The sequence below is a fragment of the Centruroides vittatus genome, unplaced genomic scaffold (assembly GCF_030686945.1).
Source record: "Centruroides vittatus isolate TY-2023 unplaced genomic scaffold, ASM3068694v2 contig_377, whole genome shotgun sequence".
NCBI lineage: Eukaryota > Metazoa > Arthropoda > Arachnida > Scorpiones > Buthidae > Centruroides > Centruroides vittatus.
In genome coordinates, this window is record NW_027122198.1 from 2,424,476 (window position 1) to 2,449,332 (window position 24,857).

General features: G+C 38.2%; 2 protein-coding genes across 4 annotated transcripts in view; both read right to left on the minus strand.

Annotated features, from left to right (window-relative positions):
- Positions 1 to 3,300: 3,300 nt before the first annotated feature.
- Positions 3,301 to 4,901, minus strand: LOC136975632 (small ribosomal subunit protein mS27). Its single transcript, XM_067270703.1, has one exon. The coding sequence runs from the start codon at positions 4,817 to 4,819 to the stop codon at positions 3,509 to 3,511; it is 1,311 nt and encodes a 436-aa protein (XP_067126804.1). The 5' UTR covers positions 4,820 to 4,901; the 3' UTR covers positions 3,301 to 3,508.
- Positions 4,902 to 13,233: 8,332 nt separating this feature from the next.
- LOC136975650 (centrosomal protein of 83 kDa-like) overlaps positions 13,234 to 24,857 on the minus strand; it is a 69,106-nt gene continuing 57,482 nt past the window's right edge. For all 3 annotated transcript variants that reach the window (XM_067270742.1, XM_067270745.1, XM_067270744.1), the window contains 4 exons: positions 21,903 to 22,092; positions 20,317 to 20,490; positions 18,543 to 18,643; positions 13,234 to 15,805 (listed from right to left, as the gene is read on the minus strand). In XM_067270742.1, coding sequence (XP_067126843.1) covers positions 15,667 to 15,805; positions 18,543 to 18,643; positions 20,317 to 20,490; positions 21,903 to 22,092 — 604 coding nt within the window. In that variant the 3' untranslated portion in view covers positions 13,234 to 15,666. The remainder of the gene's footprint in view (positions 15,806 to 18,542; positions 18,644 to 20,316; positions 20,491 to 21,902; positions 22,093 to 24,857) is intronic.

Here is a 24,857-nt window from a genome sequence, read left to right on the forward strand (position 1 = left end):
TAATATATACTCAATTTTAGATTTAAGTTTACCCCTTATTTTAGCACATGTTATACTATCCTAATGTGTATAAGTGTGGAGCCAAAAGAATTTTTAGCTCCATTTTCCAACTACATGTATATCTTCTTACGAATGATGTTAGTTTAACTGTTACTGTCTCAGGTAATTAAGTTTTATTGTATAAACCATTGTATGCATATCCTAATTTTTTCAATGCATTCTGTAAATTTGTAAACCAGTAATCAATTTGCTGATAAATATGTAATAATAGGACTGAAATTAGGGGCGTTAAGCCCAAAATGCATATCCATTCATACCAATAAACCAACCTTTTCCTCTGAAAGTGTTTCCTGTGTGATATGTTCTCAATGGCAACATTGTGCTAAGAAAATACATAACTGAATTTAGACCGAAAAAGAAGATGGAAAATAAGAATTAAAATACAAAGTTGAAAGGCAGCTATATACGGACAGCTGAAACAAAGCAAGGAAAAGCTAATTGCCATCTGGGTCCCTGGAGTGAGTGCTCTCAAGAGCCCCACTAATGGATATGAATGCAAGTAGATGATGGAACATTGTAGATGTGTGAATGAGTTGGTGCGGGTTGCAAGGCCAGTTGTACCCTTCAAGAATAGCAGCTCTCATTAACCTGTCCCATGTTGTTCCTGAGTATTTTCGTGTTGACCTCATTTGACTTGACCCGTTGACCCCGAATATACTCATTTCTGCATTGGAATGCTTTTGATACTAGATGTCGCTATGCATCATAATTTTTATATTAAAATGAACTTTTGAAATATAATTTTTTGTTTTTATATTTTTCAATATATTTATTTTGTTTGTGCAAAATAAAAAAATAACTTTTAACGATACAGTAACCACAATTATTATTTTTTTTTTTAATTTCCATTAGGCTTAACATCGATAAAAATTCAACATAGCGGCCACATGCGACGGAGAAAAATTTCAATGTGGAATAGGTTAAACTATCTCTAACGTGATTGTACCTTTTGCAGTGAAAAACTAAATGAAGTGGTGTTTGGTCCTCCTGAATACCACAATCGCATTGTGGATTGTCCCCAAGGTTAAATCTAAGCAAGTATTGCTTAAAGTTGCTGTGTCCTGTAAGTAGTTGAGTGAGGGTATAACTAGGGTAAAAGTGGCGAAGAGTCACAGTAGTGTCAACCTTGGGGATGAAAGTGTAAGTGAGCCTACGTGTGGTGACACGGTTCCAACTGTCTTGCCAGAGAATGAAGATTTGCTTCTTGATGGGATTGTTGATGTACGAGGTAGGAATGTAACTGAAAGTATTAGTGACTGAAGACTCTGCAGCTTGTTTGGCAAGACAGTCAACGGTCTCATTGCCAAGAATCCCCGCACAACCCGGGACCCATTGGAAATCTATTCTAATGTCGTCTAAGGATGTGGTGTATGGATGGATGGACGAGTTTTAAGTGACTATCAGACTTTGCAATCATGTGTAAAGCTACCCTACTGTCAGAATAAATGCAATAGTGTAAGTAGTGTCTTTTGTCCTTCCTACACCTAATGTGAATTAAGCTCATATAAATAGCTAAAGTTTCTGCCTGTGCTATTGAGCAGTGTGTACCTACAAGGAAGCAAGTGTTGTGAAGCTTGCGACCTAAGTCAGAGTAAACTATAAATGTGGCACCCACTTCGCCACCCATCTTGGAACCATCAATGTAAATCCTAAACATGGGATGATCACTTAGATCTTCAGGGTAAATGTCAGGGGCAAGCTGGTGGGAGGGATAGTAATCGTAAGTCGGAAGAGTAGTTTTGTCAATGCTGAATTTTTTGATATCGTCAATCAAGGTCAGACCGGGAGGGAATCTTACCTACTCTAATCATTTTGTCTACATCCGAGTCACTATAATCTCACCAGGGTAAGGTGACGAGATTTCCCTGCTAAATAATGCATTTAATTTCTAAGTTGATAGGGGTCAACCCTGACATTACCAAAAGGGCACTAGTGGGTGTAGTCCTATAAGCCTTACAAATGCAGAGAGCTGCAATCCTTTGAACAGATAAGTTTTTTACAGTTTTGTACTTTGGCAGTTATGCTCAAGCAGCAGCAGACTAATGATGCAATGACCGACCGATAAAAAAAAACTAATGTAGACGACTTGACAAACCAAACTTTCAATAATCGTATTAGCAGGTTTGGCATCTCCAATTTTTGCCATCAAAACTTGCATCTCTACAAGTGTGAAAAAAATTCCAAGTTGTTTTAAAAGTTTTTTTTTACAATACATCATCATTTCTTCTGTTCCATCAAACAAATGTTTGGCTGTGGTTTTCGAATTGTCATCCCACTATTTGAAATGGTGCTTATGCTAATATATAACAAAATAATTTGTTATACGCGAATATTGTATAAGTTTCACGAAGACCATAAAATAAATCTAGTTAATTTAAAAGACCAAGACTATTAATTTGTTACTTTAATATTGGTAAGTAAAATTCATCTGAGATAAAATATTTCACATATTTATCTAAATAAAACTTTTGAACTAATTTTCTTCATCTAGATAAAAAACTCATTATCATTTCCCTGCCCTCTGTATCTATATACTTATGCAGATCGTAAAAGCAGCATCAAATACATTAGAAACCCATTGGCAAAATGCCAATGTATTTGATGTTTCTAGTTTCCTTGCTAATTTGTAAAATATTATTTAAATTTTATTTTATAGATTTAGCTTATTTTTAAATAGTATAAAGCAAATTTCCATTTTTCCACAGAATATTTTGGCATGTGACACTTTTGAATTTAGTATTAGCATTGCTTACGATCACAGTATATACCGTATTTATCAAGAGTGTTAGAAAAAGTAGACACTCGAATTCAGTCAGAGGACAAATATTGCTAAACGAATGTAACCAAGTAATATACAGTTTCATCTAATATAAATCTCTCAAGGAATGGCTGTAACCATTTCTACATAAAACAAATATTCTCACAAACTAAAGGAACTTCGACATTTTAAATGTAAATTTCCTATTACTATACTCTCCCAAATTTAAGTCGACTTAAAAACAAAGCAGTCAAAAGCAAATTTTTAAAATAAGGGTTACTAGTATTGCAATTAAAAAACTGGTGAGCGAGCAATAAAGAAAAATAAGTAATGCCTATATATTCTCATTAATTTGAAAGTTAACGTTTGAAGTCTGTTTCGAAAATTTAATTTTAAAACTTAAAAGCTTAAGATATTAATGTCAAAACAATTTTTCATGTATGCTATGGTGTTTTTTTCAGTACAGTTAAATTTAATCACACTTTTAATATGTTTAAATATGTCTATTTAATTACTAAGGTATTTGAAACACAAGATAACAATAAATAGAAAAAACCGGGCCAGAACTATTTTCCTTCTCATTTTTTGCTGGTCAAGACCAGAATCAGAAGGGGAAAATGCTTTGGCCTTTAAAACCGTTTGTTATTTAACGTGCCGCCATCGGTAATTTACACAAAGAGCACGACGGACCTAAGAACCTCGCACGTCTGGAGGAATGTACTCTTCGGTCTTCTCCGCCGCCCTTGGCATTTTTTTCACTTCCTCGAGTTCCATTTCTATTTTGTTCCAGTTTTCAAAGAAAAACAGTAATTTTTCTCTCTTCTGCAATTCGTCTCTCTTGGCTTCTATCTTTTCCTTCCTCTCTCTGTCAAGACTACGACGCAGCTGGAGGTCGAGTTCCGTCTCCCTCCTCTTCTCCCAGGACTGAAACAGTCGCAGCTGGGCAGCCACATCGTCGGACTCGTGGCCCGACACCTCTCCGAGAGCCTGCAGGACAGAGGCGTGCAGGTCACCATCCCAGACCGGAACCCGTTCTGTGGCAGCCAGCAACCTCTCTGGGTCCCCGTGGAGGGAAGAATCCGTGCTTTCCGGGCAGCCACCGACCTCCCGGCGAAACCTCTCCAGGCCCTCCTCTGCCACGGTCTTTCTGCCGGAGGCAAAGCCATCCAAAAGTGCACTGGCCTCTTCCCACTTCCGTCGCATGCCCAGTCCCACCAGTCGGTAGGTGCGGCCCGCCACTCCTCCCAGCGCGGTGCCGACGGAACTCAGTGTCTTTCCCACCAAGTCCGTGGGCTCCCGGAGATCGAAGTGGTCATCAAAATAGGGATTGACGAGGAAGGGTATCCTGACGAAGACTTCTTCCTCCTCCTCGTCTGTTTCTACTTTTCCGGCCGGAGCCGGAGGCAGAATCCAGGGTTCGGGAAGGGGTTCCCGGAGATACGAGTGGCAAGAATACAAGACGAGTCTATTGGTAATGGGATGCAGGAATTCTTCCTGCAACATGACGAGAACAGCCACTTTGGTGGCGTCCCGATAATTCTTCCTACGAAGAAAATAATCCATTAGCATATTATAACAATAGAAGTCGGGGAATATTCCGTAATTAACTCGATCGAAGAGTATCTTCAACAAATCGTCGCCTCGATGGAAGCGCAAGAAGGCGCGAACGAAAGCGTGATGCGTCGAATCGAAGATTCCCACTCCGGACGGAGTCCTCCTAAATCTATAGACGAAATGTTCCAATTCGTCCAGCTGGTCCTCCTCCACCACGCAATTGGCAAAAATGTCGATGTCCACTCCGTCCACGGGTCTCTTGGCATTGAATTTCTTCTCCAGTCGAGTGAAGAACTCGTCCATGTCGACATCTCTCAGAACGGGACTCGACAGTCTACTTTCCCACGCTTCCCGACACTCGTAAGCGTCGGACAAAACGCTTCTCTTCGCCTGTTTGGCTACGCGAAACGTTCTTTTCAAAATCGCGGTCGCTCGACTCAGCGCCATATTTGTTATCGAGAAAATGTTGCCACTTCCGTCGATAAAAATCGATTTGCTGGCGAAGACATTTAAAATCCGAATATGAAGTCTTATTTACAGAAATAAAGAAAAAATAAAATTCGCAAAATTCGAATACTTAAACGACGAATAAATTACGCTTCTGATAAATGCAACGAGATTCTTCTTTTCATAACAGTATTAACAGCAGTGCTGCCGTTTCTACGGTAATTTCAACTTCTTGGCAGTGGCGTAGCGTGGTGGGGGCGGCTCGCCCCGAGCGACACTTTAAGGGGGCGGCAAAATTTCACAATAAATAATAATAATACCTAAATAAGGGGGCGGCGAAATTTTCCTCCGCCCCGGGCGGCTGACACCCACGCTACGCCACTGCTTCTTGGGGTAATGTTTAGTGTTGTTTCATATTCAGGGTAAATCTAGAGTAAAACTGGCCTGTGATCTGATGCTATTACCAGAGTCGATAGCTATACCGGTCTTTGCACTATGCTCTCAAGAACAGTTAATGTCTCAAGTTGTCGATAGCTGACGTGAGAGTCGCTGTTAGGCGATCTATTTGGTTAGTAGGTAGTTTTCCCGTTTTCAAGCATTTTCGTAACTTTTTTCCACTGTTCTGTCAAAAAAATCTTATTCGTAATTACATTTTTAAAATTTTATATCACGTATAAAGAAAGAAAAAGCATATTTGGTTTATAAAAAAATTAATAACACAATAATTTTAAATTACAAATGAAAATTAAATTACAGATAATTAAATCCAAAATAAAATTATTTTCGATTTAATTTATCCAGGTTTTAAATAGAGATCTGTTTGAAACTGTTAAAACTAACATCTCAAATACTATAGTAGAGAAAACAGAGACTTATCGCATTGATACTGATAACATAAAAATGATACTTCTATTATCAGAGAGCAATTCTTCTAGCATTTTAATGTTACCAGTAGCCAGTGGCGTGCCGTCATTGGAAGCGATGGAAGCGCCGCTTCCATCTTTCAATGACCTTCCCTTGTATTTTATAAAATATAAATTTTCATATTTTGTGAGGCCCGGAAATAAACTCCCAAAAGGGATATGTACAAGTTTGTTAAGTCAAACCGCGAAATGATAACTTTTATAAGTGTCGAGTTGACGGCCGGATGGCCGAGCGGTAAAGGTGGCAGCCTACCGCTCTGGGGGACCCGGGATCGAATCCGAACGGGTCGAATAATCCCCAGGAATTTTTCGGGGGGTGGTCCGTTCGGATATGTCGGGCCCCGTCCCTCACCACCCAGTCGCCCCATTGTGGGCCTGGCCGAACCCATAATGGGCCTACTAAAAGAGGCCCTCTTAGTGCCCACAGGGTGGAAAGAGTTAAAAAAAAAAAAAAAAAAAAAAAAAAAAAAAGTGTCGAGTCAGCGACACCGGACTTTGATGTCGACGCTCATAAAGAGTAACGGGAAAAACAAAATTTTAGGTAAAGAAAATTTAGAAAGAAAAATCTTAAAAATTAAGACGCAGTTTAGAAAGCAAAACGAAACCTGAAAGAAAAAAAATATATATCAAAATGAGCGTTGGTGTCGTAGTCAACAATTAAACGCGATCATAGTCTAAAAGACGGTGTCGGATAAACCTTCTCTTGTCGACCTTTCCTGCGACCTAACGAAGCTCCATTTACACCTGGAGACAAGTGGGAAACCAATTGGGAGGCGAGGAGGAGAAGAGTTAACCAATTAGCAATGATTCGATCCCGAGAAAATTATAAAGCCTCCGATGTCAAGGACAGAAGAGCTTCCTCTAGACTACCTGTTGTGTTCTTTACCTCCAATAGTGGTGTTTCCGTTCATCTTTTGTGCACTGTCTCTTCAGAATTTCGAACTTTTAACTCGACGTTGCTACGAGGCCCCTCCAGCGTAGGACCAGACCGAAACCGAAAACAACCTAAAGCTCTGAACTCAAGGACCATTGCTAAATTTATGTAAGCATTTTCGACTAAAATAAACGGTTTCTATGTGAAACGCTTGTTTTTCTGCCTCCTCAAAACCGCCACCCACATGCGAATAGCCCTTAGCCATCCCGACGGTTGGGAATAAAAACTCCCCCCATTTCGGCGAACTTACAATTTTAACGTACTTTTAATTAATTAAAATTAATATTTTATTATAACTGCATTATGTATCTTTTACAAATTTCTATACTACATGTGAAAAAAACGATAAGATTGCTATTGTATATTCGAATAATTCGGTGGCAGAATGAATGTCGAAACCGGGTCAGTTTCCAATCAGCCATATTATATAGGCATTGGCACATGCGGCTTACAGAGCACCAACCTCACCCGGTTTAGCTGGTAGAAGCGACACGCATAAAGCATCCAATTTTATATACTGGAGCGGTTCTGGGCTGTTAGCCGCCTGCTAGATATTCGGCCACCCTCGCCCGATTATGTGAATCATGAGCAGACTAGATCAACGGCGGACAAACCCCGGCCCGCGAGCCAGCTACGGCTGGCGAAAAGTTTCTATCCGGCCCGCGAGATCTTTAATAGATTATTAAATTGGAATTTTTCCAATTCTTTGTAATTTTCGAAAACGATAAGAGAAATAAATGCAGTAATTAACTTTTTATTTATTTATTTCATATTTGCAGACTAAAAAAATTACAAGTCACAAGAAGGCGTCAATTAACTACTACGGCCTGCGGAAAAAACGTATAATTTATTCTGGTCCATGTTATGAGAAAGGTTGCCCACCCTAGACTAGATTTATAACTTAAGTCAACCGATAGGAATTTACTGGCATGTTTTTATGATAGTTCTGTCTAGTTGACAGGAATTTTAAAAAAATCCATTGATATTTATTCTGCGTTTATTCTGCTCTCCCATCTTATATTACTTACGGATTTCAATGTTAAACCGGTGATATTACGATTTAGTATGTCCCATCTCTAAGGGAATGCAGAAAAAACATGTACAATTATAGTAGTGTTAAAAAATTAACTGTTACTTTGGCAGCATCATATACAACCAAATTTAATGAATGAGACGCAGAAGGTACAGAAAAAGCTCTAGAATTTATTTTCCTTAAATTTACGATTTATGTATCGGCTGTCATAAAAATTTCTTTCCACTTCTTTCCCAAGACTACAGATATTCAAGTACAAAGTAACCTGTTTCGACTTATTTCTACTTAAGTAGTAGTTAAATAATTAAGCGATTAAGGAATTAGAAACATAAATAAAACCCCGATGAAAGAGCCGAAATTTTACTTAAACAGAAGCTTAACCGAACCAATCTCTTGCCGAGTACGGTGGGGTCTGATCTCTTCATAATATTAGATGTAATAAAGACAGAAATTTTTCCAGTTCAATGAGAGTGACCGAAAAGTTGTAAATTTTGGAAATTTCCATGAACACTTGGTCCTAAAACGAATTAGTTAGAAAACGAACGACGGACAATCTGTTAAGTTTGACATATTTAGATTTTTACAGCTATGGTGAGAAACGTTTAAAATCTACAACAACCCTGTCGCGTCTTTTGATATATACTAGTGATGCGTCAAAAGAGGCATTTGACATTGACCGGTATCGGCATCCTCGGGATTTGGCACGCACACACCTACCTGGACCGTCTCTGATTCCAGTCATTAGCCACTCGTAGGGAGCTACAGTATTTCACTAAGTGGATTGTTTTAAGATTTAAAAAGTAAAGAATATTTTGTTATTTTTATGTACGTTTCTTCACAAAGTTATATTTAATTATAAGTTTCTTTAAAAGTATATTCATACAATTGAAGAATTTTTTTTGTACTAGGCATGTATATTCGTCACACATTTTGTTTTACCAAGTAAGTTTTTCTGATAATTTTAATTTTAGCTCTTATATCGTGGCTAGTGATTCAAAAATTTATTTTAAAGATGCACACATGCGGCGCGGCATGAGAAAAGCGGCACGAAATAGACGTCTGCGGCGAGAAAGAGTGACGTCAATTTCGTGCCGCTTTTCTCATGCCGCGAAAGTTGGTCGAATTCTATCTTTCGCGGCGGCCGCCTCCAAGAGGCGTTTCTATCAGCCAATAACATTTCGTCTGGCAGTCACGTGAGAAAATACAATCACGTGGTGTTTTAATGGCGGAAAGTTCGACGTGGTTAACCGAGATAACTAACATCAGAATAAAGAGGAAAGAATAATAAATTTAACACAAATTCTACACAGATACAGTAATCATATATTATTTAATTCAAAAAACAAAACAACCGAATCTTACTCGAAATAGTATTCTTTATCGAGAGATCTTAATCGAAGAAAAAGCCTATTTTGTACATGAGTTCTTTATCGATCCAACAAAATATCTCAGCAAGATTCTTGCCAATACGATATCTCTAATCCAAAATATTCATTCGAATCTTCGACGAAATCTTCTAGCTAAATAAAACGAGCCGTACTAAACAAAATTTGTAAACACGTGGATAGCGGAGCGTCGATATCGTTCGCCATCTTGAATACTGAACGCATGCGCCGAAATGTAAACGGATCGCCGCTTGTGTGGTCGTGCTGCCGCGCGGCGAAGACGCGTTTGCGTCACCGCTTTTCCTTGCCGTGCCGCATGTGTGCATCCTCCTTAACGCGGCATTGGTTTCCAAAGCCGTGGCGGTGACGTCGAAGGACGAGTTTTTGTCCGGTACGCATTTGGTCCGCGAATCCCACCTACTTTTGGAGATATGCGCAAACCTTTGTTTTGTCTGTAGACCCAGCATTTCCTTTAATTGTAAAATTTCTATCTTATTCTCTAACCAGCTCAAAGGGGGTAAAATCTTTATTTTTCCGCCTTCCTTTCCGACTCGTCGGACTATACGTTCAGAATTTGAACGGCCATTTGATATTTCGTTTAATCTATCTGTCTCCGTCAAAACGGGAACTTCTTTTGCTTCCATTTCCGGTGAACCCGCAAGTGCTGACGTAGTTTCTTTTCGGTCCAGTTGGAAAGTGGCGCGCTTTCGGCTACCGCCTTTGTCATTCCTTTTCTGAGTTTCCTAATGGAATTTCATTCGGTACTTTTGGACTCGTTTCGTACTAAACCGGACAACGAAGATAGAATGTCTGTACCCGGTGGACGTTGGTCACCGTTTTCTACCCGTCGGTTTTCGGATGCGGATTACCGCAGTTCCAAGACATTTTCGTAGATTCTGTGGAAAATCCAGCGTTTCTGAAAAGCTTCTCCGGTTTATTATCACGATTTCAGTCTTCCTATTTCCCAACGTCGTTCGTTTTCTTCCGAGTCCGTGACGGACACCGTCGTTTTATTGGAGGAAAAATGGGAGGGGTAATTTTCTCTACGTTTCGATCGCACGAATCACTCGATCTGTGACCGTCTCGACACCGCCGTTTCGGTGGCGACGGTGTTATTTTCCCACCAGTACGAATTAAATCGAAGCTCGACGTTACGTTTTCTTTTCTCTGGGGCCATCAAATCCTCGTTCTGTGGATTTCTTCTGTCTAGAACGGACTGGGACGACGGTCCCCCAGGTCGTCCCAGTCCCAGTCCCATGGACTGCCTTCTGCCTGTTTTCTTACACTCGTCCCGAGTGTAAGAAAACGATCGGAGGCAGTCCATCTAAGCCACCGTTCACTTTCTCCCCCTCGCCTACCCGGTAAACAATAAGCAGAATTGTTACGAGAAAATACTTGGTTGGTATTGGTCACACTATCAATAGTCTCCAATTCGTAAACGAAATTTGGCGAGATAGTTTACCTACCAGGTATCGATGCTATTCAATTTTGGTGCTTAAAGGTCAAATGTAGGGAGATGGTCGTGTTTCGCCAGGTGTCGACCTTAAATGAAAATTCCACTTATTATTACAACTGGTAATTGTTTTATAAAATGCAACTCTGTCCTGAAATGTAAGCTATCTGCCATTCACAATAAAAATTTTTAAATCATTTTTATCGTAACAGATAATCATAATAAAATTGTTCGTTGCTAATTGTATAAAACTTTTCATTAAATAATATAAAATTTATCCCCCTATTCGTTAGCATTTTGTATTGAGAGTCTTGATCCTTAATAAGCCCAACGGCTTCTAATTGTTGACGAAGATGCGAAGAATTCTGGTCGTCCCGCGGTTGGCTATCTTCTTTTATGCTTTCGATGGGACAATCTTGCAGTTCTCTACTTCTTTGGCTACGTCTATAGAAGCGCACTTAGCCACTATGTCCCTTCCGTAGTTGACCCGGTAAGTGACGTAACCGTCTCCTTCCGAACGTCCGCACTCTGATCCGTAACTAGAAAAACTATTCTTCGAATTCTCCATCTTGCACATTTTCCCTCCTTTGCTCTTCGGGAACTTGCGATAGAAATTTAACGCAAGCAACAATTTCCAGGGGCTTAGCCTACGTACTTTACGTTGTCGAAACCGACCACGGCCAATTAAGTTTGCGTACGAAGAAATCTTCTCGGCTAATTACGTGCCAGAAATCAAAAATTTACTTTCTGAAATAGATATGACGCTGGGAAATTGGGGAAAACTGTTTCCATAAAATTTCTTTGCGCAGACCTATTGTTAAGAAAAGTTAAAGATTTCGGGAGTTACGGGTAGAGCTTACGCTTACCCGGACCCGAGATAAAGCCGTTCGGTCCTCCATTCGGGTAGACACGTTTCTTCTTAAAGAAAGCGTATGAGGGATTCCATACCCTTTGACGGAGCTCTAAATTCCAGCTGCAAAGTAGGGAAAAGAAAGGCCACTGGCCGACCCGAGCCGACAAATTTTTGTATAAACAGAGAAGGAAACAAAAAAATAATAAACCAAAACGAGGAGGAAACGAGAAACTCGATCCCGGATATTTCTGACACCGATCTATAAAGTATAGTTACTATCGTGCGACGGAATAATTACATATGGATCCGTTTGACATTTGACCCGAGCTACCAAGAATCTATCTTTGTAATCGTACAGATTACAAAGAGATTCTTGGAAGATGAGGTCAACTAAAAGATTGTCACGTTACCGAAGACAATTGACTGGTAAGGTGTTTCCAATTGATCGGCTAATCAAGGAATTACCTAAAACCAGCAATGACAGGGTCACAATTCCGGGCAGAACGTATATTTTAAATTAAATAAATTAAAAATTGAATTTATTTAATTTAAAATATACGTTCTCCACCTCAAATTAGTAGTCTTGCCCCCATACAACACACTTTTCCTGTTAGCGATAGAGTCGTGCCGGTCATCTATCTAACTCGTGATACGACGAGGCTAAGCGGCCGGATGGCCGAGCGGTCAAGGTTAGCAACCTGCCGCCCTAGGGGACCCGGGATCGAAAAATCCCCAGGAATTTTTCGAGGGTTGGTCTGTCCGGATATGTCGGTCCCCGTCCCTCCCCACCCGGCCGCCCCATTGTGGGCCTGGCCGAACCCATAGTGGGCTTGCTATAAGAGGCTTTCTTAGTGCCCACAGGGTGGAAAAAGTTACCAAAAAAAAAAAAAAAAAAAATATATGACGAGACTATCTTTTTTGAAGTTTAAAATACCATTTTCCAAAATGTTTAAAATTACAACTTAAGGGAAATTCCGCGGTCGAACGCCCTTTTTTCGCAGTTGCCGGTAAGGGACTATCCATAAAAGGCCCACCAGTGGCCAAGCGGTCTGAATACTGGGAGTTCGGTTGTGAGTTCGCGCTTCGCTCGGACGGGCTGGCCACGTGGAAGTTTAGTGCGTCTGTAATGCCTAAACAGGGGCCAATTTCCCTTAAAAAGATCTCCCGGAAAGAGTTCCGGGAGATCTTTTTAAGGACAGATCCCCTAGGCAGATCGTCCAAATGTCGCGTCGCCCTTAACTAAACAAAGCTATCCATAAACGACGTCCACACTGGAAGGTAGGGAGGGCGTTTACGACAAGTCGGACAAGGGAAAGGGAAGGAGTCGAATTTCGGTGGACGTCCGTTTTATTTTAGTAAATTTTATTTTACTTTTTACGGTTTATTATTATGATAAAGGCAATAACACTTTTTTATACACGTGTCAATAGAAGTAGTTTTTCACATTATATGCGCAATTATTTATTACAGGCAGAAAGCGAAAACTGTTCTCACATAAATACAATTCAAAAATATATTAGATCATGTAAATCGACTTCTAATATGGTGTTCGGCCGATAATACAGCGTTGTCAACCTTTCTTGCACCATTGTCGAACGTAAATAATTGTTAATGTATTTTAATTTCAAGAAAAATCGTTCTCCACTAACGAACACGGAGAGTTAGAATTCTCAATATTAAAACATTTGGAAAATTATCGATTAAATTACTTTTGTCGATATAATTTAACTTTTGGTGGCGACATTTTTTTAAAGATATTTCTAACAGTTAAAAGTCGATGAAATAAATTGAACGGTCGTGTATCAAAATTGGTATCGACAACTTTCCAAAAAATTTCTTCAATATCTTTATTTTCCAATTGAAATTTATACAATTAAAAATATTCAGCTTTTAAAGGAGTCGACAATTGTCGTAATAATGTTCCTTTTTACGCCCAATCCCGGTGGGAGGTTCGAGCTGCAAATCTGGAGATATTTCCACGGCCATAACTATTTCTTTGCAGGGCGGAGCATTTGCTACAATCCATGGAGACGATATTCCTCTAAGAACGAACTAACACTTTTTTAAATTCCCGTAAGACTGTATTTCGGCTTTTTAGTAATTTTGATGTTAATTTAAATAACACTTCGTACCAAACGCTGGCGATTTACTTTCGTTTTCAATACATCGATGCAACTTTCCCATCTTCCGTCATTTACACCTTTTCGGGCTAAGTGTGTTACGCATTTTTAAAACACTTCATCACTTAGTGCAACTGGAAAAAACACAAATACTTCTAACACCGGTGAAAAAATGCTGCCGCCGCATCACCCACGAGGTTAAAGAATGGCACCGGCGGAGTAGAAAAAAGCCCCAGAATTTTGATTTAAAATTCGTTTTTGTACACCGGAGCGGGACCCTTCCGTATTTACTTATTATCGCACTATATTTTCAATTTTTAAGTCTAATGGTTCCAGTTCGTGCAGTAGGCATATTAATTCAGTAAAGCCAGCTCCAGTGGTTATTTTTAACTCTCCACCTCGTGGACCCTAAGAGGGTCTCTTATAGCCAGCCCCACAATAGGGCGGTCGGATGACCAGGGACGGGAACCAACATACCCGGACGGACCCCCGAAAAACTCCCGGTGATTTTTCGAAGCGTCCCGATTCGATCCCGGGTCCCCCCAGAGCGGTAGGCTGCTACCTCGACCGCTCGGCAAAGAATCTTACTAAAATATTCTTTTGATAACTATTCAGTACCTGGCTAGAATAACCGAAGACGTTGGCTCCATCCGGTGGATATGGGAGTACGGTCTATAATTATACAATACAGGTATTTACAATCGTTAAGTTAATAACAACGATGGTCTTTGGAATCTTTGGCCCCGTTAGATAAAATAAGGCTCATTTTATGTATCTTTATGTATCGGAGATAAGGCGAAGATTGTCGAACGACCTTCTTAAACCGTCACGGGGTCAAATTTTGACACTTTTAGAAAGTTAAGTCGTCCGGTGCAAATATTTTATACGAATTTCCTCTGGGCGCTAACGGTTGCCAGGGACAAAACCGAATAGTCGAGACGATCCTCTTCAATATATCTCATCGACGTTGCCGTTTAAGTTGTAAGATTCTAGCGAACGGCGATTGTCGAGAACTCGAAAAAAACCATTCCGGTTTGTCCGACTGGCAGAAAAATAAAAACAACACAGCGCCAATCGACGTTTCTACGTGGAAAAATTATCAAAAAACGCAACTAGGTAGACTTCGCACATTATAACCGGTAAAAATTTCGACCCGCAACGAGGCGGCTAAAACACCGATCCGAAATGTATAAAACGTTTATCGTACAGCTAATAATTGCGTAAAATTAGTCGTCTATACTTATCGTCGGGACATAAAACAAATAACCGAAATTTGGTCCGGAGTGAAAGAGATCGTGGCTTTTATATTAGTAATTTGCCAACGAACTAATTTCGTCTTTCCAGGCGAGAAAACCTGGTCCGTGGAGAAAAGCCCCGATCGATACTTTTTAAACGGTTATTTAACCGTTTAAAAAGTAATGCTAATTGCGAATGTTTTCTACGTGGTAAATTACGAGTCGTTTGAGGGCACCGATGGCAAAGAGGCCATTCGTGGATACAATAGAAACGGCAGAGGGAGGGATATAGCATTGCATCTAGCGGATAGCCGCTTTTCGCAGTCTGACGTTTAAGGAAAACGGGAGCCACCCGGCAGCCGAACTCTGGCGCCAGAACCCGGAAGACCGTCGATTTTAGTCCGAGATGGACGGACTAAAATCGACCGTTCTGTTTCGTTATTTGTGAAATTCGAAATAGAAAAATGTTTAAACTTTTTAAACCGGGCTTTAATCGACGGTTGACGATACTCCCGTTGTCTTTATAACAAAAGCCACCTTGGGAAAAAGGCAGTTAATCGGTTCTTTACCCCGCCACTCCGGGAGAAACGTAGCCAAACAATTTAGTGCGGCAGATCTCGGCGGAGAATTAACGTGGAGTTTCTCCGAGAAGCGAGGACGATTTAAAGGAGTGATGGCACGTTTCCGGCGGGCCAAAGAAACGTTTCCTTCTTCCGGCAAATTCGACATTACAATTGGAATAAGCCTAGGTCGGGCGGTGGGGTGTTCTGCAAACCCAACGTCCGTAGCAGACCGAGCGCTTGGTAAAATACATAGAGATTTCTCGGCAGAAAGTCACATTTCCACCGGATCGTCTGTTGGGCAGTGAACGGCGGCACTTTCCTTCTCTCCAAATTTGTCGTCGGCGCTGTTCATCCGTCGGGAGAAGACCGGTCGCCGGCTTCGGTCGGGCGGCGGGTTTCCTGGCTGGCCAACAGGGCGTCGCGTTCTCTGCGCAGCTGACAAAACTGCTTCTTCAGCGCCGCGTGCGCTTCCGGAGAAACGTTCTTCCTGAAAAGAGAAAACCGTCGTTAGTTCCCGTGAGCAGAGGCGTACCGAGGAGGGGAACGTTGTTGGCGGTCCGCCGAGGGTGTCACCCGTTCAGGGGTGACACCCGATGCATGTAGGGGTGACATCCGACTGTGAAAAGATAAGTCGCGAAATAAACCTTGATGACGCGCTTCAACATTAAGTCATGGAAAGTTCGATCGGCTCGAAAAGCAATGCCTAAAAAAAACAAACAAAAAGGTCATCGGATACACGCTAGTCAATATAAACCTATGTGTTGACATCGCTTATTCGATATAGCGTTCAAGTTTGCTCGAGTACGGACATATTACGATTCAATAATCCGATAGTGTTTTATAAAAGAGTTAAGAAGGGTGACACCCACGGTGCGACTTGGGGTGACACCAAGATATCCGCCCTGGGTGTCACCCATGTAGCTACGCCACTGCCCGTGAGGATTCTACGACAAGAATTTAAATGTCGTCGTCTCTATAAACTATTTGCCCTCGGAGTACTGGCCTATTAAAATTCTTTTTATCATGCCCACGGACAGTGCCGTGCGTTATTTATGTTTCTAATATTTGGCGCCTACGATTATTTAAATTTCATTAAATTGAACTTTTTTCCATAAGTATATACATATACAGTAGAGCATCGATTATCCGATTCAATTGGGGACTGGCGTTGGTCGGATAACTGAAAAGTCGGATAATCGAAAAGTATGAAAAAATACATTATTAGTATAGTGTATTAGGCCTGGTTTAAATACTAACCTCCCTTTCATGGTCGAGCCAGTGCTGCCAGCTAAAACATGCAAAAATTTAACAAAAATAATATTATAGCAGCCAACACATAACCAAATATTGTAGCGCCACATCACTAGCGGACATTTGAATTTGCCGACTAGAACGCGGTCGGTTAACCGATAAGTCGGTTAATCGGGGGTCGGATAATCGATGCTCTGCTGTATTTCCATAAGTATATCCACTTTTTTCCATAAGTATATCCATATCGGCATCGTCCCCGGACCGTTTTCCTAGATGGTCGGTAAAATTTGTAAAAATTTTACTCGCCGCCGGTTAGATAATCTCAGCAACCGTGCGACGAAATAACGATTCGGAAGCAAAAACCATCGATAGTAAATGCTTACAAAGTTACCGAACGAATAAGTTAGTTATTTTTTGTCATTTGTCGGGGGAGAGTCGTTCGATAAGTAATACCATACATTTTTTCGGCCAATTTTGTGCGCAACGTCCTTCCACCTACCGGCATTATTCGTACTATTTCGTCTTTCTCCGTTATACCACCACACTACGGTTTTTTTTTTTTTTTTTTTTTTTTTTTAACTCTTTCCGCCCTGTGGGCACTAAGAGGGCCTCTTTTAGAAGGCCCATTATGGGTTCGGCCAGGCCCACAATGGGGCGACCGGGTGGTGAGGGACGGGGCCCGACATATCCGAACGGACCACCCCCCGAAAAATTCCTGGGGATTATTCGACCCGTTCGGATTCGATCCCGGGTCCCCCAGAGCGGTAGGCTGCCACCTTGACCGCTCGGCCATCCGGTTAGCTTCGAAGACGGCCGCCATCGAATTTATTTTGGTAGAAAACGAAGCGATGACAAGTATTCTCTAGCTCTTAAAGAACGTTTCCGGATAAAAACGCTAAGTTGTCGGACCAACCCACTGGTCGGAAGAAGGTAAAGAAAATCCATCCGGTTGGCGGGGCATCCGCCATAGTGTGACGCACCAACGATTCCGGCACGCTTGTCGTCACCTACACGAAAATAAAATTCTCCTTTTCCACGATAATGCGCAGTGTCAGGCCGGTCCGTGCATCTCGGAGACCGCGGCCCTACCTGGCACCCTCTACAGACTAGATATGGCGCCTGGGTGTTTCCTCTCTTTGGTCTTCCCAAAGACGCAATTTGCGAAAGAGACGGAGCGGAAACTGGCAAGTTATCGATCGAGCCACAAGTTGGCTGAAACGTGGACCGGTAGCGATACCTTCGAGGCATCGGTGCTCCGGCGTCTAGGCAGGATAAGGTTGTAGACGCCCACGAAGATGACGTCTTTGTATCCGGGGGATTTGGGTACGAAGTAATGTATTTAAAACTAGAATAAAACTAACTCGCTTAGAAAAAAGTGTTGCATTACTTATCCAACAACCCTGGTATAAAAAAATGGTAAACAAAGTAATGTCACGCATTAAATAAATATTTTGATTTCGCCCACCGCCTAGAACGGCTACTCGATGAAGTTTTCGGTGCTCTTTATTGCAAATGCAGGAAAAAATTGTTATAGATCTCGTTACATTTTTCGAAACGCATTTAGATGTTCCGTAAATTACCTTCTGTATATGTTTCCAGAAAATCCGTAAAACACTATTTCGGATTTTTTACATAAAATTTTATATGAATCAATATTTGGTTTGGTTATCGTTACCGGTTAAAAGCGTCAAAATGAAGATGATAATAATTACAATTTGTTGAAACTTGCGCTGATTATGTGATTTTCTATTAAAAATTATGAAAAAAATTTGATTGTAACATCAAAAGTATAATAAAAGATATTTATTTATTCTCTAATTACTTTGAGAAAAGTTTCTTTTTGGAGTTACGACGGTAATGATATCGGTTGAAATATTAAGGAATAAAGCATTCCAGAAGCGAAAGCTTATTCCTTACTGAAATTCCGCTATTAAATGATATTACGATTTAAATTATTAAAAAAATTGACTTACTGTAAGACTTGGTTTTCTGTCTCTAATTCCGAAACTTTAGCTTCCAGTAACTGAATTTTTTTCCTCAACTTAGCGATCAAATTTCCGTATTGCTGTTTTTTCTAAAAATAAAAAGATATTCATAAATTTTCAGATTGCGGCCCAAAATATACGATACGTGATGTCACATTTATAAATGCGCGACAATTTGTAAATACTCGTAAAACGATATTTTATTTCCTATCTCTTTCTGCCAACCTTCCCGGAAGAATATACGTATAAAGTCCATTTGCCCTATCTTGGTACCAGTGACGTAGCTAGGGTTCTCCGGGCCCGGTGCGGAACCAGATTTGTGGGCCCCAGAAAAAAATTTTTCGGCAGGAGTGTGCTTTTTCCGTATTGGTAATCGGGAAGGTCCAAACAAAACAAGTAATTTTTCCTGTAAATTTCGGATTTTGAATTTATTTATTACGTTAAAAACATTGCGTTTAGAAGTTCGATTTCTTTCGTTTGATGAATGATGCGTTAGGTATTTTTTTGTTCTGTTTACGTAAACGGACTAAAATATTTTTGTGTAGTGGTTTATATAGTGTATAACTAGATTAGAGTTGAGTTGCTGGTTTTCCTGTGTAATAGGGGCCCCAGGAGCCAAATGCCAAATTTTGCTTTGTTTTGATTGTCGTGAAAAATTTTTCGGATCTTTTTGTAATTTATATTTTTATGCATACTTGTTGATTTCTTTTATTTATTTTTTGTTTGTTTGGGCGGGCAGGTATCATTTCTCTTTCCAGACTTTTCTATCTTTTGTAAAAATTAATTTAAAAATATCTAATTATTGTTTTCTATTAACACCATAAATTTTGTTCCACACTAGAATGGTAATCATCCAGCTTACAAATGCTATGCAAATATTATTATTTAAAGAAACACTGTAATTATTTTTTTTAAACCTCATATTACACCATTCGTGAAATTTTTCCATATCGATGCATTTAAAGATATGAATCTGAATACTCGAACATTATAGCTACATTTGTTCATGTTAATGATTAACTGCTGTCAATATTGTGCTTACTCCAAGACATCAATTCCTACAAGAACAAAAATTAATTCAATGAAATATTTGAAAATACAGTCAAACCTGTTTTTATGCGCTCTTTTTATGTGCGATTTTTTTAATGCGAATTTTTAATTTGTGCGGTATAGTTGGCGACTAGTCTCGTGCGATTCGTCATGTCTTACGTTGACTTATTATAGCTAAATAAACTTATTATAGCATAAATGCACTTATTATAGTAATATTATTGCATGAATATGCGAAAAATGAAATAATTTACTTTTTAAGTCAACAAAACACCACCTGGACAAAAATATGTAAAACAGACGATAGACCAGACGATGCAGTCAAGTGCTGACATCTGTTGTCAATAAATTCTATTTCGTACGGTTTTGAGTTATTTTCTGTGAGACTTTTTTTATGCGGTCCCTGTTGACCGCATAAAAAAAATATTTTTTAATTGTGTTGCGAAAACTATTATTTACAGCCATTCGTGAAGTTTCGTGAGATTTTTTTATGCGTTTTTTTTAATGCGGTCCCTATCCCCCGCATAAAAACAGGTTTGACTGTATTTTCTTCAATCAGTTTATAACTTCTTCAATTCAAAATTATATTTAAATTATGAATTTAATGTTTACATAAAATACAATGTTTTTCTTATAATTCAACCTGCTAAAAATATAAATATTTTTAAAAGTAATCAAACAAAAAACATCAAAGCTATATTTAAAAACAAACCTCTCTTAAAGTTTGAATTTCCATGTTATTTTTAATGTGGATTTCGGACAACTGCTTCTCCAGTTCGTTTACGCGAAGTACAAAGTTCTGCCTTTCGTTTTCTATATTCATTTTTTGTTGAATGAATAATTGTGACTGCTCCATTTTTTCTTTATTTGAAGAAAGTTTTAAATTCTAAAAAAGTTCGAACTGTTAACGATATGAACAGAAAATATGTCATTTTAAAAATGTATATATATATATATATATATATATATATATATATATAAATGTATATATATATAATATATATATATATATATAAAACTATACATTTACAGAAATTAAATAATAAGTCCTTTATATCTTACTTTAGGCCTTTAAATATATTGTTTGCTTACTTATTGAATAAAGTATATTATAAAGTAGTCATAGAGGAACTGGAGGAGAACTTAAACTTAAAACTAACACCTTAAAATTATTCTAGTAAGTATTTTTGGTGAATAAAAGCATTTGTAACTCAATTGATGGATCTTCAACAGTAATTGAACATACAGAATTTAAATTAAATAGAACAAATACAATTTTTATTTTAAGATTTAAACTGTATTTGTTCTATTTAATTTAAATTCTATACGTTCGATTACTGTTGAAGATCCATCAATTGAGTCACAAATGTTTTTATTCACCAAAAATATTTACTAGAATAATTTTAAGACATCTTTACAGCAAGTAGGAGTTAAATAATCAATGAGTCAAAGAGTCAAAACTGAATGATCAATGGCAAATCTATGTCATTGGATATTAGCGACATTAAAATTATTTTCTATTTAATTTTTTGAGTTTGCTATTCTTTAGTAAAATCAAAAAACAAAATCTGCACATGTAAATTGTAATTATAATTCTTTAGTAACTACCCAGTCTCTGATCTAGCTCCTATCATAATCTTTCTTTAATCAAATTTAAAAAAAAAGACTTAAGAAATTCAAGAAAAGTAAAATATGAGATGAATCAAAGAAAATCTTGTCATCTCCAAAAGAAGTAGTTTTTTTCTAAATATTTTCTAAATTAGAAAAGTCATTGGAGAAAATACATAGAAGCTTAAGTTATTATTTTGAAAAAAATATTAAATTTCTTTATAAATAACAATACCTTCCAACGTGATTACCAGTGTTAATGAACACTCTCGAGAAACCTTTATGTCAAGTAATGTTTAAAATTTGTGAAACAAATTTTAAACATTACCGGACATAATTACCGGAACTGAAATAACATTACCGGAAGAACCTTTATGTCCGGTAATGTTACCGGACATACAGGTTCCTCGAGTGTTTCTTTATATCCCAATGTACTTTAATTTTTTGATATATTCCTAGAACTTTTTGAACACAGAATAATTTTAACTTAAAAATAATTATGTTTCGTAATCAACTTCAAATGTAAAACTGATATAGAATACATTAATTTGTTAGTTTTGCACTAAATGCTCATTAGAAACTTAGACAAATCTTGAACTCAAAGATATTTGTAATCTAAACAGATTCTGCAGTAATTATGACAGAAAATTGTTTTGTAAAGATATTAAACAAAATGTCTCTAATACTAACCTCTATTTCATGCCTTAAATCATTTGTATTCTTAATCTGCTTCTGAAGCTGTTCTTGTATTTCATTTAATTTCTTTTTAGAATCTAGTTTTTCTTGTTTAAGAGAAGAAAGCTCTTTCTGTAAAGCTACAACATAATTTGAAACTTCTTCAGCATTATGTAATTCTTGTTTGGCATCTTCCAGTTTTGTTCTAAAAGCAAAAATGAGTGTTCTAATTCAGAAGGTTCTTGTTAATAAAATTCAGATTAAAATCATTTCATCAGAAAAATAATGATAATACAGTTGAACCTCGGATATTTTGGGAACCAGAAAAACAGTATTGTTATACCAGGGTTCATGGCCCCCACATCTACAGCGTGGCCCCCAGACCAGGATTATTGGTGACCCCGAAACTTTAGTGATGTGAGGCAAGAGACCTAACCTAGATTAATTAAACTATGTCAAGAATTAATCCAATTAAATTGAACAATATTCCACAAGAAAATCCAAGCAAAGCAAAAAATACAAGCTGACCACCTTCATACCAGGCCCCAGACTTGGGGTTGGTCAATAACTACCATATGGGGGCCATGCCAGGGTTAATGCTTTGTGAGATCTTGAAATTTAAGAAAAAGATCATTAAGAAAGTGAAGATTAGTTTAAATATTAATCACTACAATTTAAATAATGTTCTCTGTTCTAATGTTTGGTTCTGTATTATTTATTAACCAGGAAATTGTATTATATTGTTTTGAACTTTATGATGTTCTAAAACAATTCTGTCAGTGGCGTGCAGTGACATTTGATGATAGGAAAGCTGTGTTTCTGTAAGAAGTCGACTTCCAGGGGCAATCAGTTAATTGTGCGTCAGTGATGGTATAAGGTCCATTCGTATGTGTGTGGTGGCAGAAGAGACAAAGACGACAAGTATCTGACAAAAACCGTTTATTTTAACATAAAATAACCTACGCTATGTACAAAATAGTTTGCGTTAGGACAATTAGCCGTTCGGAGCGTCCTATGTGTCAATGTGGTTCTTTGATTGTCGATCAATAGGTGGTCCTGGGACAGTGGTGTTGAGAAGTCTATAAGGCACGAGAGACTTTGTTCGTTGGCGTCGGGGACACGGTCTAAGTATGAAGTGGCACGAGTTACAGGTTAGCACAATAGACAAAAAACTGTTATTTTTTTTTTTTTTTTTTTTTTTTTGCACGTTGCACATCGGCGCTTTGATTATTTGGAACGTTAATTGAGTGCGAAGTGTCCTTGATTGCCGGAGATTATATCAATCCTCCATTCTTTTTTCGTCCATTTTGATTGGTCGTTCTCCCTCAATTACGCTTCCCGAGTGGTTGGTCCCTGCGTTACTAAGGGTCGATTTACACACAACAGTGACGTGCCTGCACAGTGCAATAAGTATCGATAAATATCATACATAGCCAATCAGAATTTCATGTACGACACTTATATCACTGACAGAATACAGATCACGTGTTGTAGATGAAATTCTGATTGGCTATGTGTGATATTTATCGATGTTTATGCACCAAGACGGTCACTGTGCCGGCACGTGCACTGTTGTGTGTAATCGACCCTAGACGTAACGAGAACTCTTACCTGGAGCAGAAGAAAAGTCAAAATCCGAAGACAAATTCGATCTTCCACCGATCATAGGACGACTTCCTTCCGTGATTTATGGTTTCTGCCTTGCAGTTTGAAATAAACAATAGGTGTCCGACTACAAATGACTTTTACCTATGTTTTTTTTAAACAAATGAATTTTTCTCTAAATTAACCGTTTTTTTGCGTCTTTCGTGAGGGGTTAGAGCCTGTCCAGTACATTACATTTCCATAAAAGTTTTAAACAAATACTGGAAATGACAAAAATAAACAATTTATGTATTTTAGTTCTAAAATACAAATAATACATACATAATACAAACTGATATGATACAACATGATAGAAAAACTTGTTTTTTTAATTTTTTATAAACTAACCCTTTTCAGCAATTTTTTCCGCAAAGTCGTTAATTACTTTATCATAAAAGTCGCTGGTCATCGACTCCAACAACGTATTTGAAAGCTCTTTTTCTATCGAAAGCAACGCTAGTGACGACAATTTTTCCTCTAAGTGAATGTTCCTGGTCAATGTATATATTTGCTTCGTGGGCGAAAAATTGTGCTCAACAGATGCACTGGTAGATGGTACCATAAAAATTAATGACATTAAATCATATAATTCTCTTAGTACATCTTTCTTCGGATCGACATTAATTATAATATGTTTTATGTCTAAGAGTTACTTGTCAATATAGTCCGGACACAAATATAAATATTGCGATTCACTACATAATTTAGATAAATCAAAAAATTTCCCATATAATTTACTTAATTTAAAGAATTAAAACATGCTTTGAAAATTGTTTTTCATAATATTAAAATTATTAACATTTAAAAAGTGATAAAAATTCTAAAGATTTTATGTCTGAAAATCTGTCAATATAATTACAGTATAATTAAAAGGAAATTATAATTAAATATAACTTTGCAAAGAAACGTTCATAAAAATAACATTGAATACTCTTTACTTTTTAAATCTTAAAACAATTCACTTAGTTAGATAGCTCCCTGCCAGTTGGAAGCGTTATATGATATTTTGGTGTGTAGCTTCCACCAGCTAAACCAGTTGAGGTTGGTGCTCTGTAAAGTGCATGTGCCAATGCCTATAATCCTGCTGCTTCACACCATTCAGTTATTTTCGCCTGGAAGCTGAGTTTCGACAATACAGCGCTTTCATTCCACCACTGATATTCGAATATACAATAGCAATCTTGTCATTTTTTTTCACATGTAGTATAGAAATTTGTAATAAGATACATAATGCGGTTATAATAAAATATTAATTTTAATTAATTCAAAGTACGTTAAAATATGAAAATAATCGCTCAATATGAATTTATATTTTAGAAAATACAA

What these genes read in the sequence shown, in the direction of transcription:
- LOC136975632 (XM_067270703.1), bottom strand. Translation starts at nt 4,819, where the DNA reads ATGGCGCTGAGTCGAGCGACCGCGATTTTGAAAAGAACGTTTCGCGTA.